At 40.5% G+C, this 20,247-nt stretch overlaps 1 protein-coding gene across 6 annotated transcripts; it reads left to right on the forward strand.

Moving 5' to 3' along the window:
- Positions 1 to 36: 36 nt before the first annotated feature.
- Extl2 (exostosin like glycosyltransferase 2) lies at positions 37 to 18,158 on the forward strand. Of its 6 annotated transcripts, XM_074050890.1 has the most exons (7): positions 37 to 179; positions 914 to 1,027; positions 2,273 to 2,347; positions 11,790 to 11,845; positions 14,100 to 14,527; positions 15,150 to 15,220; positions 16,203 to 18,158. In XM_074050890.1, exons 5-7 carry the CDS (start codon positions 14,134 to 14,136, stop codon positions 16,686 to 16,688), a joined length of 951 nt encoding a protein of 316 aa, XP_073906991.1. In that variant the 5' UTR covers positions 37 to 179; positions 914 to 1,027; positions 2,273 to 2,347; positions 11,790 to 11,845; positions 14,100 to 14,133; the 3' UTR covers positions 16,689 to 18,158. The 6 variants fall into 6 exon arrangements, with proteins under 6 accessions (XP_073906991.1, XP_020037630.1, XP_073906990.1 ...); XM_020182041.2 differs by lacking the exon at positions 11,790 to 11,845; XM_074050889.1 differs by lacking the exon at positions 11,790 to 11,845 and having other exon boundaries at positions 15,153 to 15,220.
- The last annotated feature ends 2,089 nt before the right edge of the window (positions 18,159 to 20,247 follow it).

Genomic DNA, 20,247 nt, shown 5'->3' on the forward strand with positions numbered 1-20,247 from the left:
GTGTCCCAGGTTGTCGATCCAGCGAGAGAGGCTGGGTGGAAGCACGCTGCTTGGATGAAGGGGGAAAATAAATAAATAAAAATTAAAAGAAAGAGCGAGCGAGACATCCCTTGGGTTTTCTGCTAACCAAGCTGCAAGCAAATAAATCGGCCGGCCCCCCGCAGTCTTCTGCACGCGAGGTGAGGAGGCTGCAAAATGCTTTCGCGTTATTATTAAAATGTTCTCGTTGCCGTGAGGACAGATCCATGTGTTCTGCTCTCGGCCTTCGAACTTTGCGTAGTCATTTGGTGGTTGGCTTTTTGAAAATCTAATGTAGTTATTCTGCATAATATGATGTTTTAAACTGCTGTGTTAAAAACAGCTAAGGTGCTACAAAACAGGTTCTGGGAAGAGCATTTTTGTCTGCCTTTCTTAACGTATATTTCATGATCTTAATTTAAACAGAAATATGTTCAATGTGTAGCATTTACTTTTTTTAGGAGGCTTTTGTATTGGCAATAGACTTTGAGTTTTACTGCATTGCTGGGGAACCCTTGATTGGATGCAAACTAGGTAGTTTCATGGTGACTACTTCCATTGCTATTGAATTTTTCTCCCTGAACTGTCTTGTTTCAATATGATGTTGGTGGGGGTATATAGAAATAATGAAATTTTAGCAGTTGATTTCCAGCATGCTCTCAGCTCATCAAAATCAGGTGCAATTTGAGTCTGTTTTTGTATTCTGTTCTGCTACAAATTTGAGATTGCTTAGCTGTTTATAGAGAAATCTACATTGCCCTTCATAGAATAGTTTGAAATACGAACCAAAGTTAATATCAATTCGATCAATTTCCAGAGACTCCCAATTTTCCCCAGCACACCCCACCCCCAAAGATATAAGATCGGTATTTCCAGAAGGACCTTCTCCTTTCAGAGATCGGCAGTGCTACATTGCATCTTTAAGTCCTGGAGAGCATTGTGACCAAATTCAATACTAACAACGTTATTATTTGCACGCTGACGTGTAGATGGACACTGCTTAAATCAGGTAAAGTTCTACGAGTAGAAAAATTTCCTCTGTGCCTCACTTCTTTATCTTTAAATAATACTTGTCCCATACCTGTTAGCCTAGATATGTTGTCATGTCAAAGCTGGATTCTTTTTATTCTTTCAAAGTCATTTTAAATGAGTATGTGCCATGCTTTGTGCTGGGCACTGGGGCTGTTAGGCCAGATAAGCCAAAGTTCTTCCCCTGGAAGAATCTTATGCAGAGAAGATGACGTGAAGAGTAGGAGACAGTGACAGCCAGATCAGTCCAGTATTTCAGAACCGTGTGATGTTTAAGTTTGCACAAGAGGTGGTCTGGAGCAGTGAAGGGGCACCTGTCACTCAATGAGTCTTTCTGTATACACTAATCCATCCTTTCCGATCATTTTTATCATGAAAAGAACGTGATTTTGGAAAAATCAAAAGCAGTTCTTGCTCCTTATCTTGCAAGTTTCCAATCAAATGAAGAATCTTGGAAATCTCAGTCAGAATTCCTAGTTCCTTCTTATGTTACAAGGTTAAATGGGCTTGTAAGATTTCAAACTACAGTAATGAACATTTTCAAATTAATGTATTTTTACTGTGGACTTTTAAATATTTTTATATTATCAATTGCATTCGGTTAACTACTCATGGGTTAAAAAAAAAAAAACAGCTGTTCAGACATGTGATTAAGGACTGAGGAATGAACGCAGAGAGGATGAAGGGGCAGAAACTCATCCCCAGGCTGGTCTCCAGCTCCCTTTTAGCACCAGCCAGCAAGAATGGGCCGATGCCATCTGTCCTCAGCAGCCTACCCTGCCATTCATCTGCAGCCCTACTTGGTATTTTAGATGCTTCCAATGGTGACTAAAGGACCGTGGTAGTGGGTAACACTACAGATATATGGACATCCAGAAATTGAATGCTGATGCAAATTGCTTGCATGTTCAGAGGCTCTACACTGTGGCACATGTGCTCTGGTTTCAAATGTGCTACTGGGTAAGCAGTAGATAGTTGGAATGACATCAGTCCATTCTGCTTCCGGACCCTCAAAAAAAGATTACAAACAAAAATACGGCAGTTGCACAAAGCCGTTATATACCCCATTGCCTAGGAGTAATTTTTAGAGAATTTTTATAATTAGAGTAGCTAATTATAATTTTTAAATAATTCAAAGCCTATGGAAAATGCCAATGATAGCATGTTCTAATTTCCTGCTGATTGACAAAAACATCACAGAAAATTCTTTGATTTTCTTCAATAGTGCCAAGACAGCCCATTCCTATCAAGCACTGAAGCTATAAGGAAAGTTTAAAAAAAAAATTAATAGCACAATGAGGTAAGTAGCAGATTTGGGGGGACTTTTTAAAAAATGTGGTAAAATAGATATTATATAAATTTGATCATCTTAACCATTTTAAATGTGCAGTTCAACCATGTTAAATATTTTTACATTGCTGTGTAACTAATCTTTAGAATTTCTCCATCTTGCAAAAGTAAAGCTTATATATGCCCACCAAACAACAACAGGCATTTCCTCCTCCCCCCCAAGCCCTGGCAACCACAAATTGACTTTCTGTTTCTATGAATTTGAATATCCTAGCTATCTCATATAAATGGGACCATGCAGTATTTTTCCTTTGGGTTACTGGGCTTGTTCCACTTAAAATAGTGTCTTCAGGGTTCATGACGATTGCAGTCTGCATCAGAATTCCCTTCCTTTTGAAGGCTGAGTAGTAGTCCATTATACATATACACCTCATTTTCTGAATGGATTACCCATTCTTCTGTGGACATTTGGGTGGCTTCTGCCTTTTAGCTATTGCAAATAATACTGCCATGAACATGGGTAAAGTACCAGTCTTTTTATCTGGGAAAAATATTTTCTGTAGAGGTGTTTATGTTTCCATGAAAACAAAAGTACTTGAGCCAGGGCTTATTAAAAATGCTAAAAAGCCTCTTTTAGGATGAGTCCATTGAAGTAATAGTCCAGATTATAAAATAAAAAAGTCAGTACTTATACCCTTTTTTCTGTGTGTGCTGGGATTAAACCTATGGCCTCACATATGGTAAGCAGGCACGCTGTCTCTGAGCTCTGTATCCCCAACCTCAACACTGATAAATCTGAAATATTCTTGTAGACTAGAATAAAGCTGAAAATAGAGACCAGGAAGAAGACAAAGATCACTCAAAGTGGCTCAAGTGTGAGAGTCAGGAGTTTGGTTCTGACCCAACAGTCTGTCTGTCTGTGGCTCAGAAAATTCTTGTAATATTCTATCTTAGCTGCCCCATCAACAAAAACAGAGTGGAAATGTTTTTTCCTTCTTTATAAAAACTTGAAACATTGCCAGTTTGATTATAGAATGTGACAGGAGGAAGAGGTCTGACAACTTTCATTACTCTTGCTGAGCTCAGGGTTTGGGGAATAAGTGCTGTGTCTGCCTGCTGTTTGTAGCTGACAATGCTGGACACGTGGTAAGTACTGTGAGTGCTTTGTTGACTGATGGACCACTATGAATATTTTAAACTTCCCCTGATTGTGTATGTAATGCTTACATGTATTGGTTTGATATCTCAAAATACTTCTAAGTCCTAATCCATATGTATGAGAGCTGTTTCTCTTAGAGAAGTGATTTTGGAAGGTTCTGAAAACCAGTATTGGCTAAAAGGGAAAGGGTTCCAGACAACAATCCAAGGATCTGTTACTTAACAATCCTGTCCACCTCCCATCCTGCCCTGCTCTCCTTCATTTTCCTGTGACTAAAACAGATAGAGGTTCAAATGAAAAGCTCCAGTATTCTAGAATGGTGAAAAGAATACATTTGCAGATGTACTTGGTTTCCTTTTGACCCATTTCTGGAACTAATTTTGCATTGCACTGTACTGAGCTAAAAATGCTTTTCTATTTCTAGCTTTCTTCTTAGGCTGCATTGACTCCTTGTATCCTTACAAGTCTTCAATGTTCCTCTTAGGAATAAAGCCACTCTTAACTCCTCTCTAGTATATGTCCAGTGGATTGATCGCATCCCAGCGTCATCATCACCAGTAATACAGCTAGACAATTGCAATAGAAAGGTGTAAGAGTAGAAAGAACTTTCATCTCCCATAATTCACACCTATGCACTTCGAAAGTGGAGAGAACTTTATTGTCTGCCTCAGTGACAAATGGCTGGGTGTGCTTTCAAAACACTTTATACCTAATATTTATGTTATTTCCCCTTAACTCAGGATAATAAAGCAAACTAGTTAATTGACAGTGGCTGCCTGAAGCAGTATTGAGAAAGGATATGAAGCTTTGAGCGGGAAAGGGAAGAGGAAAAACTGAACATGCTGGATGATGCAGATAGAAAGGGTGGGTCAGGAGGGGAAATGGGGACACCAGCAGTAGTGACCGATAGCCCTGTTTTGATGCTGCCCTTGTTTGTTCTAACCTGATTTAGCCATCAAGAAATGGCTCCCTCACCCTGGCTGCCAGCAGGAGGACTTGATAGGTATTGTAATTAGTACAGAAAAGCTTTTCTTGCTGCTTGATGTGAGAAAAGGTCTGTTACAGCAGCACCTATGGGTTCAAGTGTGGTGCTGTGGTAAATGTATCTGTTTCTTAATATGTTTTAGAAATTCTATTTCAGAACTATAGTTTCAAAAATATGGTAAAGGCAGGACTAGGCCTTCTAAATGACAGGGCTTAAAATAGCCATCAGTGATCACCCATCTATCCATCCATCCATCCATCCATCTGTGTATCTAACACACACACACACACACACACACACACACACACACACTCACACACACAGAGTTATACTGGCAGTAGAAAAGATGAATCACTTGAGCCCTAATAGTACATAACACAGTTGATCCCCATCTCGATCATACATTGTGGTTATATGATGATATGATCGCCATATAATCAATTGGTCATAAACACAGCAAGCTCACTACCTGGGCCCTTTTATTGTTACAAGTCTGTTCCTCTTCCTGTCTTTCTTACTATATGTATCATTAACACTAAGTTATTTTGATATATTTAGACATGTGAAAAAAGGTAACAGGAATTGGGAAGAGTCTTGTAAGAGTGCATGGAATCTTCAGGGAAAAAAGTGAGAGGAAGTCGTTTAGGAAGAGAGGACAGGGTTCGTAGATCAGAAGAGCTATGTGGTATTTCTAAGATATCAGAATGAAGAATTCAGCTAACGAATTTCCTGAATATGGGTAGAATCCTTAAGTTAAAAACGATTTCCAAAGTAGTGTATAGCACCTGGAAAAAACCTACCTTTTATTTCTGGCATTCTTTAATGTACAGTGAAGTAAACTCTAGTGTATGCTACTTAACAGAATGGCTCACTGTGGCCCACGGTGAACTGGCTTAGCCAGTCATTCTGCAGTCTCTAGGTTTTTTTTTTTTAATTTAAATTTTTAAAAATTTAATGCGTCATTTCTCCCTCCTGCCCCCTCCCCCACCCTCTGTAGTTTTTCCCACTTTCAGAACCCAAAATAAATTCTTATTTGTCCACTACATTAAGACTTTTGGCTTTTTAAAACTCATATGCTGCCTTCCTGACTAGGTAATATAGTTTCTGGTTATTTCTGAGCCTCCTTGGGAAATTCACAAGGATGATATTGTCTAACAAATGGTGATTTCTCCCCAAGGGAAATAGGTTCATTCACCAAGAGCTTCCATAGAAACAGGGATGTTCAAAGATACTTCAAAGTATCATTAGAAAGATGTGGAAGAAATCAGAGATCTGAGACATCTTTTATTTACCAAGTAGCTTGGCCACAGTAGTGAAGAAGACAGGTGATCTATGAGGTGCAGGCTTGAGGTCATTTCATGACTGGCTCTCCTAGTCACCAGATGTGTGAAGACCCAGGTCTCTTATGATTGTCTTGTCTTGGTTGCATTCATTTGCATTGAATTTAAGTGAATTCTGTTCAATTTTAGATATCCATTGTGAAGTTTAGAACAATTTCAGCAAAAGTTCCCAACTCTGTTCAACTACCAAGAATTATGAGCACTAACAAAAAAAAATGGGCCAGACACTGTTCTGGACTGCAAAGACTGGCAGAAACCACCTCCAGATACATTCACACTGAAACAAGCTAGAGGCACAGTTGTCATACCTAGAAACAAGGTCTGGTAGCACTGTGTTCAAAGTTCACAAGATCACAAAGATGGGAAGCCATAAGAGAAAAATCTCCCAGAACAGGTGATATTTATTTCAGAGACTTGTCTGATGAATGAATGGAAGGGCTTTGTAGGTAAATAGCACGTGCCAACACAGGAAGTCACAGATGAGAAAGCTGTATGTAGGCACGAGTTCCTTGGTCTCAGTTTGAGCAGTTTCTGTTACCTGTATGCAGTAAACCCAACAGAAAGTGCTCATTGGTTGCACAGCTCTCTCTTCCAACTGTCATCTTGCATGTCCATAGAAGGAAAACCCAGGTTGTAAATGACCTCTATATTTTACCTTGGAATGAGATAGATAAATAGATAAATAGACAGACAGATGTGTATATCTACAGGTAGTGCTGGGGTTTGAACTCAGGGCTTCAGGCTTGCTAGGCAGGCACTCTACCACTTGAGCCATGCCCCCAGCCTTTTTTGCTCTGGTTATTTTGGAGATAAGGTCCCTCATTTTCCTGGACTGCAATTCTCCTATTTTACGCTTCTCACCCTTGCTGGCATGACAGGTGCACACCACATGCCCAGGAATTGATTGAGATAGAGTCTCATGAACTGTTTGCCCAGGTTCACCTCAAACTGTGACCCTCCCTATTTCTTCCTCCCAAGTAGCTAGGATTCCAGGAGTGAGCCACAGTGCCCACCCCACCTTGGGATGGTTTCTCTCTCTTAGCAGACAAAGGCCCTTTTGTGACTCCATATTCTATTAACATCAGTTTTTAGTTAAGTACATATCCTGGAGGATGATCTTAGGGAGAAACAATCTGCAGCAACAGGCAAATCTCATAACGAAATGGCAGCGTAGTTTTCATCCTTCCACCATCTGTGACATCAAGATGAAAATGACAGATCTCATGTGATGCTCATTGCTTTCTACCTTATGAGCCAGAGGACATGAGTAATTTTTGTTCATGCTCTGCTCTGGTGTATGTGCTTAGAGCTTCTTCTTTCTGGGTAATTGTTGCTCTTCCAGTCTAAGGAACCAGCCCTGAGAAAAGAATTCTTCAAAAGAGTTCCTTCTAGGGAACTTTGATAGGTGATGTAGTAAGTAACTGAATTAGCAGGTCTTTGAAAATTCAACTGGCCTGGTTTACTTGAAGGCATATGTGAGAGAATGTATGACTGCTGCTTCATAGATTGTGTATTATTTACTTTCTTACTCTATCTTATGGCCACACTTAAGAAAATTCATAATTTCAAATAATGCTCTTCCCAAAATCAGTTAAGTTCAGAGCTATTTAAATATTCCTGACAGAATGACCCAAGGACTCTCTTCCTAGGCCTATACCCAAGAGAAATGATAAGATATGTTCACATAAAAATTTGCACACAGATGTTCATAGCCGCACTAACCAAAATGTGGAAACAATCCAAATGTCCAACATCTGTTGAACAGATCACCAAAACTGATATATCCAGCTAGGGCCATGACTCAAGTATAGAGCACCTGCCAGCAAGCATAAGGCTCTGAGTTCAAACTCCAGTAATACACCCATCCAGTGAATGTTACTTGGCAACAAAAAAGAAAGAGGTCCCTACAGATACAATATGTATGAACCTTGGAAATACTTTGTGCTAAGTGAAAGGAGCCAGGTAAAAAAGCCATATATTGTATAATTCTATTCATATCATATGTCTAGAATAGGCAAATCCATTGAGACTGAAAGTAAATTAGTGGTTTCTGGGGCTGGGAGAAGTTTGGATTTGGGGTTAATGAAAATGGAAAGTAAAGGCTGGTGGGTCTGGATTTCTTTTGGGGATGTTGAAAATATTTTAAAATGGGGAGATGTGGTGGTGCATTCCTGTGATCCCAGCACTCAAGAGGTTGAGGCAGGAGGAATTGTGAGTTTGAGGCCAGCCTGGGCTACATAGCAAGATCCTTGCTTCAACAAAGATTAGAAAAGAAAATTGTAGTGATGTTTGCAAAACTCTATGAGGACATTATAAAGTGTTAAACTGTATTCTTTCTTTCTTTTTTGTTTTTTTGGCAGTGCTGGTGTTTAAACCTACACCTTGAGTCACTCCACCAGCACTTTTTTGTGAAGGGTTTTTTCAGGATAGGGTCTCATGAACTATTTGCCCATGGCTGGCTTTGAACTGCAGTTCTCCTGATCTCTACTTCCTGGGTAGCTGGGATTACAGGCATGAGCCACCGACGCCTGGCTTGGGCTGTATTCTTTGAATGGGTGAATTTATAGTATGTGAAATCTCATTAAAGCTATAAAAAAAATTCCTGCATGCCAAGTACTAACTTTTATATTGTCTTTCAGGTACCTCAGTGACAGCCGTATATGCTAATGTTTTTCACACATCCTTTCAGAATTTGCTATATTATGATGGAAAGAGTCATGGACTGTTGCCATCAGGAAGGTTTTGCCTTGGCTCTGTTGCTGGGTAGCCAAATCCAGCTGCATGGCCTTAAGCAAGTTCCTGGTCTCTGCACCCTAAGTCCTTTATCTGTGAGCAGAGGAAGTTGACTTAGACAGGCTCTGAGTTCTGATCCAGCTCTCATATAAATATTGGGGCACTGCTACTGCCATGGCTTTGTCCCTTACTGTTTAAGTATAACAAATAGCACTGGGGTTTGCACAGGCTACCTTTCTGGTTGTCCTCCCTGCCATGTTCAAGTGTGTCTTATTAGGCAACTTATTTGTAATGCATGGTTTCTCCACCTGGGCACACCCTACGACATACAAGACACTGCCCCCGCCCCTGGCAAAGATGTGCAGATAAACACAATATGATATATCCATCCAATGAAATATTATTTGGCAATAAAAAAGGAGGTATGTGTAAAGGTATGAGCCTGAAAACAATGCTAAGTGAAAGAAGCCAGATACAAAGGCCATATATCATTTGGTTCCATTCATAGCAAATGTATAGAATAAGCAAATCCATCAAAGACAGAATGTAAGTTAGTGGTCTCCTGGGGCTGGGGAGAAGGTTGGGTTTGGGCTTATTGAAAATGGCAAGTGACTGCTAATGGGTCTGGTTTTAACCAGATCATTGTTTGCTATGGGAAGCTACCCTGTGCATTGTAGGGTGTTTAGCAATGTCCCTGACATCTACCCATGAGATAGCATTGGCATCTCCCTCCAGTTGTGACAACCAAAAATGTCCCCAGTCTGCCAAATGTCACCAAGAGAGCACAATCATCCCTAGTTGTAAACCTCTAGGGTGAAAGATGCTTTAATCCAGTGTATCAAAATAACTAAAAGGGAGTGCTCTCTGTGAGTTAATGTAGGCTTTGACTTCTCAGATGATGAGAATGGGAAGGGTCTTTGTTTCAATGACTTACCAGAGCCGTGTTAATCTACCCTACTCCTAGGGATGAGCGAAGGGCAGAAAGAACATAGGCTAAGAGCTATCTGGTCCTCTTTGGAATAAGACAGGGTGTCAGTAAGTATATAGAGACATAATTTTAAAAAGGATGTAGCCAAACTAAAAGAAATTTGGGAATTTGAGGGCAAGAGAACTGAGAGGTGCCTGCATTTACTTCTTGGTCCTTTCAAGTAAGACAGGTCTCGCAGATGTGTTTTTTCAAAGCTCAAAGCTGGGAATTAAGTGACACTTTCTCTAAAAAAGAACAAAAGGAAGCTATATGCTGTGAAATCCATGCAGTCCTAAAGCCAGCATTACTCTCCAAACAGTGTTACGGATGTTTCTGGTGGATCTAGAACAGTAGGATTCTAGACTTCAGCTATTCTCAAAGTAGTGTGCCACTTGCACTAGAGTCTACAACTCCTTCCTCTCTGCTTTTCCACGCAAGCTAAACAGTTCCATAATTTTATTGGGCTGCATTACTTAATAAATACCAGATGAAATGTTTACAATATAATCCTAAAGACATCAGTTATTCACATCTCCTAAAACCTTTTTGGAACAGGTAAAGTAGGGGATTAGGAGGTATTTGAAAGAGAAAATTTCTAAAATGGATACAGTGAATACTTAAAAGTAGGGATAAACGAGAACAGTTGTGCATGAGTCTCTGTGACATTGTACATTTACAGTAAGCTATAGTAACTGGTCTCCTTGAGTTTTTTGCACCGAATTGCCAAGCAGTAAGTCATCAGGTCTGCTTTAGAGATGTGTTATGTAATAAGAATTGGCAATACCATATTACTATGTATATGCTGTTGAAATGCAGTAACGTGTTACACGGGTTTTAGAGTTACAGTATTCCTACTTGGCAAACTGTAAAGTGCATATAAACATCTTAATCCTGGTATACTTAAATGCATTTATCAAGATGGCTCTTTATTCTGAGGGTTTGTAACTGACAAACAAAATGCAGAACCGAAAATATATTTTATGAGACCGCTTTTGATTTGGTATTAAAAGGATTTTCAAGGCCTTTGAATCAGTATTATTAATTCATGTGGTTCGCCTTTGGCTGAGTACGTTAGCAGTACACGTTGTTTTAGTAAGAGGGTACATGATGAAATGAAATGTACTCTGAAGACTTAAATTACTGTCCTTGAAAAATAATCATAGTAAAGCTGAGGTTACTTAAAAAATAATTCATTTTATTCATGTCTTAGAGTGAGACCATGATAGAAGAGGAAGCACAAAATTGCTTTTCTTAATAGAACAAACTGCAGGAGAAGTCTAAGAGAAAATAGCCTTGAAAGTGCCTCTAAAAGCTTACTGTAAAGGTAACTTTGCTTTTCAAACCCGGACTGTTGAAAAGTAAGAGCTGCTGGACTTGTCCTTGTGAATAAACTCTTCCCAAGGCCAGATGGGGTAGGACTTACTGTAATCCCAGCACTCAGGAGGTGGAGGCAGGAGGATCGTGAGTTCACAGCCAGCCTGGGCTACCTAGTGAGTTGGAGGGAGACCCCTTGTCTCAGAAAACCAAAAACTAAAATGAAATAAGCCCTTCCTGTGTTTGCATGGGACTGAACACACCATGACATCATGGAGCTTATGGCCTTGTTCCTGGAATTCTGCATTCTCATCAACTGCAAAGAAAAATTCTGAGATCTCTACAGTCTCTCTGTGCCCTGGAACTATGGAGAGAGAAAACGTTCTATGGTTAAAACACACCTTGACATAAAGCAGGCTCATGGGTATATATGGTTGATGGCTACTTTAATCGGACTTCTGTCAAGTCTCCTCAATGAAAAACAAAAGCTTGGAAAGTGAAGTGAGATTTACTTTGGAATATAAAGCTCCATGAGGAAGATTTAGCCCAGTCTTAGGATTTCCCATGGGGTGATGGTCTAGCTGCAATTGTCTGACTTCAACCACAAGATGTGAAATCAAGAGCTTAGAAATTGGTGGTATGTATACCACATGGTGCAGTTTTCCAAGAAGGCGGAAAGATCCAGAAACAGATGTATGGAGTCAGTGCTATAGGAGAAGAGCAGTGACCGTGGCTTTGAGAAGTTAACATAGTGCTTCCATGGGGTAGTGGTCGGAAGTCTAGCTTCCTCACCACTGATCACATGAAGAAGAAAATGAGAGTTATCTGTTTACGGTGCAGTCTAAGAAGAGAAATTGCTTGGGCAGGCATAGGCTAGGTTCCAGGTCATCAAGCATCATATCTCATATAACACATTCTTGCTGATTCTAAGAAATCTATTTTGTTTTCTTAAAGGTATCTTTTAAATCTTGATTAGAAGCTCCGGGTTGAGTTGGGGTTCTAGTCTTTCTGTAAGTAAAATTTCTTTGAACAATTCCTTTTCCTCACTTCTGGGTTTCGTACTTCTCTAGAGTAGTAGGATAGATCCATGGGCCTCCCAGTGCTGTGCGACCAAAGAAAGAGCTGCAGATAGATCCAAGATCACACAGAGTGAAATTTATTGGGGGACTTACTGATGGAAGTGTGGTCCAAAGTGGCAGCAAGACTAGTTGGATCCCCAAAATTTGGGTTATGACAACAGTGACTTCATCCTAACCGTAGTGTACCTTGGTTTATCTTAAGATAATACCAAAGAGTCAGGCAAATCCTTGGAGCCAGAATCTGATGACTTTGATGGTTTTGTCTGTTCGTGATACACTGGGAAACTATGCAGAGAAACCTAGCGAGGGCTACTCAGGGGAAACCATGGTGGTTAGGACTTAAGAGGGCAGAGATATGGCTGTAGTCATGTCACACTGAATCCCTGCATTGATAAAATGGATATGAAGACTCAGTTGCCAGAACGCAAAATCATGACACACCTGAAAGTCTTATGGGGCTTCTGGAGAAGTAGTCTGGAGCCAGAAGCAGAAATAGCAAAAGAATAAAAAACAGAAATAATTGAAACTTATTACGATTAAAGTATAATCATAGGAGGCAGCAAATATGGAGCTGAAGTGGTATAGAAGCCAGGAAGTCAGTTGTAGGTCTCTGTAAAACTGTCTGTGATTGACCAGCTGTGGTGGCTCACACCTATAATCCCAGCTACTGAGGAGGCGGAGACAGGAGGATTGTGGTTCAAGGCCAGCCCAGGCAAAAAGTTAGCAAGACCCCATCTCATAAATAAGCCAGTTGTGGTGGTACTTGTCTGTAATCCCAGCTACTTGGGAAGCATAGGAGGGAGGCTCGTGATCCTTAGCCCTGTGGTCCCAGTGAAAGTGAAACCCTATTTGAAAAACAAACTAAAGCCAAAAGTGCCGGGGGTGTGACTCAGTAGTAAAGTGCTTGCCTAACAGGTGTGAAGCCCTGAGTTCAGATTTCAGTACCACTAAATAAAACAAAAAACTACCTGTGAGATTTAGCCTTTTCTTACATATATGAGACATTTGATTGTACAAAAATGTTTGACCAATGCATAGCTAGTCCACATTTACCAGTTATTCATTCATTACTACTCTAAGACTATCTCTGGAAGATTGTTTTTCAGTCTTTTCAGATGGGGGCTGGCTGTGTAGCCCAGGCTGGCCTCGAACACAGTAGAAGATTGTGAGGTTGAAGAACGCCTCAGCCTCCTGAGTGCTGGGATACAGGTCTGCCCTACCATGCCCAGCTGGAAGATTCTTTAGGTATAGGGAGGAAGATAGAATGCATCTGTAGTGGGAGGAGCGGAAGCTCCAGAGCCCTGGCCGGGAGTCCAGGCAGTGCAGGACAGGCCAATAGTGATGGTCAGCCTGGGGCCGGGGCAGGGTACCCTGACATAATCCTAGCTCTGTTACTCAAACTGCTGAATAATTTTGGGAAAGTTAGTTAATCTCAGTAAGCATGTAAACTATTTAATAATGATAATAACAGTAATAATAAAAGATAAATTAGATCCTGTCAATCTCCATGGTTTTCCATCTCACAACAGTAAAATCCATCCTCCTCATTTTACCTATACACACTTTCCCTGCATCATCCCCATCCTAAATTACGTTTTGAATGTGTTTCTTGGGTGCCTCTCTGCTGTCACTTCTGCTACCAATAGCAGATACACTGTTACTCAATGCTGTAGCCACAGGACTTTGCACATGGCCTGCCAGAAGGTAAGCGCTCCTCATATGCTTATTTTGTTGATAAATACAAAGCACAGCAGGTGAAGCACATAGTTGGGGCCTGAGGAGTGCTAAATGCACCTTCACGATTTGTGCTGCTGCTCCTGTTTTCATCTGACTCAGGTATTACGCTACCAAAATATAAGTTTACCATAAATGTATCACTAAAGGGAATATAATCCCATTTTTAAAATAATCTCTGATCGTTAAGACAGAATAAGAAAAAATTTTTAAAAACCTAATCCTTTTATTTCTGTATGTAAGATCTTCTAACTACTACAAAATATACAGGGCCAAAGGAAAGGAATATTAGACCATGCTTTTTATCTCTCAGGACAAGTCACCTTATCAAAGAGAGAGGGAGCACTCAACTTGAACCAGCTACACTAGGCTTGAGCACGCGAGAAGCCGAAAGCCACAGGGGCTGGCAAGAATGCTAACACTCTGTGTTTTACTCCTGTGTCTACTCCAGGTGTTGCCACATCTGCAAACTTCCTGGGAGAGTGATGGGGATTCCAGTGCTCCGTTTCTCCTTGGTGGTCATCCTCGTGTTACTACTGGTGGCAGGGGCATTGACCAACTTACTTCCCAACGCCAAAGAAGACAAGATGCTGGCTTTGCGTAGGGAGAGCAAATCCCAGGGCAAAACCTCCCTGGATTCTTTTACTCTCATCATGCAGACGTACAACAGAACGGATCTCTTATTAAGACTTTTGAATCATTACCAGGCAGTCCCACAGCTGCACAAGGTGATCGTGGTGTGGAACAATGTCGGAGAGAAGGGACCAGATGAGTTATGGAATTCTCTAGGACCGCACCCTGTTCCTGTGATCTTTAAACCGCAAACAGCAAACAGAATGAGAAATCGCCTCCAGGTCTTCCCTGAACTGGAAACCAGTGGTGAGCTGGAGCTGAGTTCTGAGTCTGCAAGGGCTGGGGAGGGTGGGTGGATTTCTGGCTTTCTGTTTGTCTTAACTGCCTGGAGAGAAATGGGGGAATGAATCATAAGAAAGCACTTTGAAAAGCTTAAAGAACAATTTCCAAGATTTCAAGAAGCAGTTTCCTAAGGAGGAAATCACATCTTGGAACAACAACAAAACAGCAATATTTTTTTTAAAAAAAAGAAGGCTATATGATATAATACATATAATTGATTGCAGTACAGGAAAAGTCGTAAAATGACGTGTAGCTTCATAAGATTTTTGTCACCCTCTTCCTTGCATTTATAAGTTTCATGGGGTTATAATTTGCCTGAAAGAACCTTGGCTTTATTTATTTATAGATTCATTAGTTTCTGGGATGATGTATGATAATTACATCATTATTTTCCCCTCGGGCAATTATAAGATCAGTTAAAATGCAGAAAGACTTTTTCTACTAGTCAAATCTCTGTCAGAATGCAGTTCTTACTTACTGAGTCAGAAAATACTTTATTGAAATGATCTGTACACACCCAGCTGTATCTGCTTTTGTTTTCATTTCCAAACTGCTCAATATAAAACTGTTTTTCATTTCATTTCAGCAGTGTTAATGGTAGACGATGACACACTCATTAGCGCCCAGGACCTTGTTTTTGCATTCTCAATTTGGCAGGTAATGTTTATGAAAACGTCTGTATAAGATTTTACCTAGTGCTTACCCAGGGCAACATGGTCTTTAATGCAGAACTTTCTCAAAACAGTGTAGGCAACATTTTTCTAGAACATAGATGAAATCACCAAAGGCTTAATCGAGATTTCCTGAGCTTAATTAAGCCAGCGTGAAAGTTGGCTGGATATTTTGGTGAACTGGGAAGAAGGACTGGGATTGCCTTCCACAGCTCCAATGAAGACATGATTGGCACAGCAAAGATGAAATGTGGAGCTATTTTCCACGGGACACAGTCCCAAGTGAGAAATGTGTCCCTGCGACAGTGTTGTATACAACCTTATGGTGACTGGATTTGTTGAGATCAGATAATGTTAGAATATTTGTGACGCTAGAGTTTTGTTTTATTTTTTCCAGAGAGATTTGACCTGTAAAGAATCTGACCTGTAAAGTTTTGGGGAAACATTTATTTTTTATTATTGTTGTTTTGGGGATACACTGTGACATGTACAAAAGTTCTTACAATATATCATAGTTGAATTCAGCCCTCCATCATCCTCCTTTATCCTCCCTCCTCCCATCTTGGAATGGTTTCAACAGGTGTCATTTTTCCGTTTTCATACATGAGTGCATTATATTTCTACCACATTCGCCCTCCTACACCCTTTCCTTGTAACTTCTCTCCTCCCACTGGAACCAGCCCCTAGGACAGGACCTGTTTTACCTTCCCATTCTCCATTTTTGAAAAAAAAAAAGACACTGCTGTTTGTTTAAGGTAGCTACCTACATAGGGCGTTTCCTTGTGACATTTCCAGGTACACATGTATTGTGACCTAAGATTGGGGAAGCTGGCCAGAGTTAGATGAAATTAAGGTAATAAGGTAATAAAGTTGACAGATCAGTTTTATTCTCCCTGTCATAAGTGGACTTTCTCACTATGTTCTCTGAGAAGCTGCCTCACCTCATTGTTCTTTTTCCCTCTTTGCAGCAATTCCCTGACCAGATTGTGGGATTTGTTCCTAGAAAGCATGTCTCTACTTCTTCGGGCATCTATAATTACGGAGGTTTTGAGCTGCAGACTCCGGGCTTTGGAAATGGTGACCAGTACTCGATGATACTGACCGGAGCCTCGTTCTTCAACAGCAGATACCTTGAACTCTTCCAAAGACAGCCCGCCGCCGTCCACGCTTTGATCGATGAAACGCAAAACTGTGACGATATCGCCATGAATTTCATTGTCACCAAGCACACTGGAAAGGCTTCGGGGATATTTGTGAAACCTGTAAACGTTCTGAGTTTGGAAAAAGAAACCAACGGCTACTCTGGGATGTGGCACCGAGCTGAGCACTTTCTCCAGAGGTCTTACTGTCTGAATAAGCTTGTTAATATCTATGATGGCATGCCCTTAAAATACTCCAACATTATGATCTCCCAGTTCGGTTTCCCCTATGCCAACCACAAAAGTAAAATGTGACAGTAAAGCAGACACAAACCTAAAACTTGCTAAGTGTTTGCGTGCTTCTCCATGCTATCTGTTTTTGTTTTTAAACAGCGTCATGAACTGTTATCTATTCCAGAAGTTCCTATGATAGAAAAAATAAATATATGCAGCACTTCTGGAATATCAAGTTCACATTCACTTCAAAATCCCAGATGCTGGTCTTGCAAAGATGCCTTCTTGTGAAGAGTTTCCTTCCAAGGGGACGACTCCTTGGTCAGCAGTTTTTGTGTTTACATTCTGAGCCTCTTCTACAATTTCTTTGATTCCTGGCATTTGCCTTAAGGACCTATGTATAGCAAGCTGTTTCCAGGATCAGAAACTCAAGAAAGGCATTTCTCAGCTTTTTCAGTTTCCTGTTGATTGTTCAGTGAAAGCTTGTGGTGTAGGGAAAAGCCATTCAAGGAGGGAATAGTCTCAATCCCCTGTGAAAACCAGGAAAACTCATGACTGTAATGCTTTGCTCACGGCCCTTCTAACCAGAATTAACGCTGCCCAACAGTTTTGATGCAGCTGTCAGCGCTTATATTTTTGTTGGTAAGCCTGTTATGACTGGAGGGTAAATTTTCGTGGCTGAATGATGTCTCGTTGTTTGCTTGATTTTTATGAGCATTTTCTGCATGGGTCAACAAAAAATGCAGCCTGTGTTTCTTATGTGTAACTTTCCCGTGACAAGGAGTAAATGTGTACACCATTTCATCACTGAGTCTCACCTTAGGATGCACATTAATTCTTGTATTTGCATAAAGTGAGCGTTTAAGAAACATAAGTGAAATAAGATCTTAAAGAATGACTATGTAGAAACTAGCAGAAGTTAAAACCCTGCGTATCAAAAGATCTTTATCGTTTAGCACAGGTAATCTCATGGACACTGAACAGCTGTGTGGATTACACACCAATGCTTGCATTCAGAACTTGGCTGCTTCTCTTTTTCAAAAAAGAACCAAGGAACTTTTCATCATGATTGAAATTTCAACTGGAGAAAATCAGAACTGAGTGGTATCAGAGGAAGTCCACATCGGTTCAAGGTTGTGACTGCCCACTTTATCATGAGAACAAGTGTCTACGTTCTGCCCAGTGTCTGCGTTTAGTTCTTGTTCCTCCTGGCAACGAACACTTAATTAGGCCTCTCTTTTTTCTTCTTCTCCTTTTTAAATAATGCCTGTGCATTCTCAAAATTGCAAAACTGTGAGAATTGTAGAAATAGTCATGGTTAAAATTCCAAGAATGAGGTCATTGTGCACTTAGTTCAGTTAAGTGTTGTTTCTTTACATTGGAGTGTATATGTGTTTTAATGTAATCAGACTAAAAAAGGACTTTGAGCTTCAATAATGTCTATTTTCTGCTTTCTCCAAACTTGGTAGGTTTTTTTGTGCGTGTTTTTGTTTTTGTTTTTTTGCATTTTGGTATTCCACTATCAGATAAATAAAATAAACTTTAACCATCTAGGTGTTCTATGTTAACAGACTCACGGGTTTTTTGGTGCTGGGGACTGAATGAAGGGCCTTACGTTTGCTGGGCAAGTGCTCTCTTCCACTACATTAAATTCCCAGGACTCAGGTTTTTTTTGTGGTGAGTGTTTTCACAAATTTCTACATACTCTAACATTTGGCTGAGAATGAAGTAGAAATACTGACTACATTCTCCATGAAAAACTTCCCCATTGGGAAAATATTTCCATATTTCATTTCACATTTTGTGTTTTTAAACTTGTCTTAAGCATGACGTTAGTTATGTCACGTTTTCAAATATCATAGACAAATATGAAACCAAAGCACAGTTCAATACATATTACACAAAGACTTGTAAGCAGCATGGCTAGACTCATACTAACATTGTCTTCCACCAAACACCTCTTATTCTTGCTCCGCAAAATCCAGGCAAGAAATTTGCAAGGTTAAACTGCAAATGAGGCGAGGGAGCTCCGGGAGAAGAGTGCAGGCTTTGCTGTGGAGTGGTACTTGGGCTCCAATCTCGCTCGACAGCACATTTACTTAGCTGCCATTCAGAGTCTCAGTTTCCTCATCTGCAAAATGTGAACTTTTCTCTCACAAAATGCCTGTATAGTCTCAAAATTGCATAATCTTGAGAATTGTAAAATAATGGTGATTACAGGTGGGGCTGTAAATAAGTAAAGGAAATTCAGGAATTTTCTCTAACAATAGGCAAGGAACCATAGGAATGTTTTCTTGTTTTCATTATTTTCTTCATTCCAAATGCCTCTATTCTTCTCATTCAAGCTGCACATACTCATTCTAGCAATTTTGGCATCTTCAGAATGATACAAGGAATAAATTAAAAGCCCACCTCCCAATTAACAGTGACCTTTTGGTACGTATTCCCACAGACTTTTCTAGGCATATATTTTAATAGCATGATTTACTGTATGAGTAAACTATGATTTATGTAATCAATTATATCACCATCTTAATGATAATTTCTTTTTCTTTTCTGGTAGGACTGGGGTTTGAACTCAGGGCTTCATGCTTGCAAAGCAGGTGCTCTACTGTGGGGAGCAGATTAAAGCCTGCACACAAGCAAGGCGAGATGCAGTTAATTGCTTTTACCTGTAGGCCGAGATATGCACAGCCGCGGGCCACCAAACAGGGAAAGGCAGAACAGCTATGTCTCCTAAATTGTGTTCAGAGAAGCAGGAACGCAGGTTTCTCCTGTTGCAATGTCACGCCCCTTCCCAGGGCTCCACCCTGTTTGCTGCTATAAAAGACCCCTGGAGGAGGAAGAGGGGCTTTTGGCTTTTGCCTTTTCAGGCTTTACTTTGGGCTTTTGGGATTTTGGACTTTTTTCCTTGGCCCTTTGCTTTGAGGGGCTTTTTGCCTTTGAATATTGGGAAGAAGCTTTTACCTTGGGCTTTTTCGTGTGGGAAGCTGTTGGAAGGGAAAAGAATTGTTGAAGGGAAAATGCTAAAGAGGGGTTGATAGAAAGTCAGCACTGAGAACTTTAACATAGGCTTCAGAAAGCAAAGGTGAGAAAGAGCTTCATACATAGGAAAGCTAAAGCTAAAGAAAAGCCAAAGAGAACATGGGACAGTGCAAATCTAAGGACAGAGACTTTAAGAGTTGTGCATATGCTGGTTGTAGGCACGGCTGTTTGCAAGTTTGAGCAATGAGGCTAAAGAGAGATGAGGCAGTGCAAGCCTGGGGGCAAAGGACTTTAAGATCCATTAAGCTAAGGATAAGCTAAGAACAAACATGGGACAGTGCAAGCCTAAGGAAAGAAGTTTTAAGCAAGGTTTTAAAGAACTACAAGGAGTAAGGCCTTAAAGAATCAAGATAGAGAAGAGAAGCAATGAGGGTTGTACATCTCCAGTCAAGCGTACAATACACCTGACCCCAAATTTATGTCTGTCTATCCTATGTCTTTTCTGAATCTCCAGCCACCCCCAGTTAAGCCCAGTTAGGTCCAGCAATCACCAAGGAGTAAGAGAGAAAACCTCGCTCCAGCAAGGGAGGGAGCACGAGACATAGCACCCCCTTCACGCTACTGCTTGAACCGCACCTCCAGTCCATTTTGCTCT

Source organism: Castor canadensis, chromosome 12 (genome assembly GCF_047511655.1).
Source record: "Castor canadensis chromosome 12, mCasCan1.hap1v2, whole genome shotgun sequence".
In the NCBI taxonomy this organism is placed as follows: domain Eukaryota; kingdom Metazoa; phylum Chordata; class Mammalia; order Rodentia; family Castoridae; genus Castor; species Castor canadensis.

Bases quoted from the DNA above. Each gene is read 5' to 3' on its own strand.
- Extl2 (XM_020182041.2), top strand. The intron at 14,528-15,149 runs GTGAGCTGGAGC...ATTTCATTTCAG, and splicing joins CCCTGAACTGGAAACCAGTG to CAGTGTTAATGGTAGACGAT. The intron at 15,221-16,202 runs GTAATGTTTATG...CCCTCTTTGCAG, and splicing joins TTGCATTCTCAATTTGGCAG to CAATTCCCTGACCAGATTGT.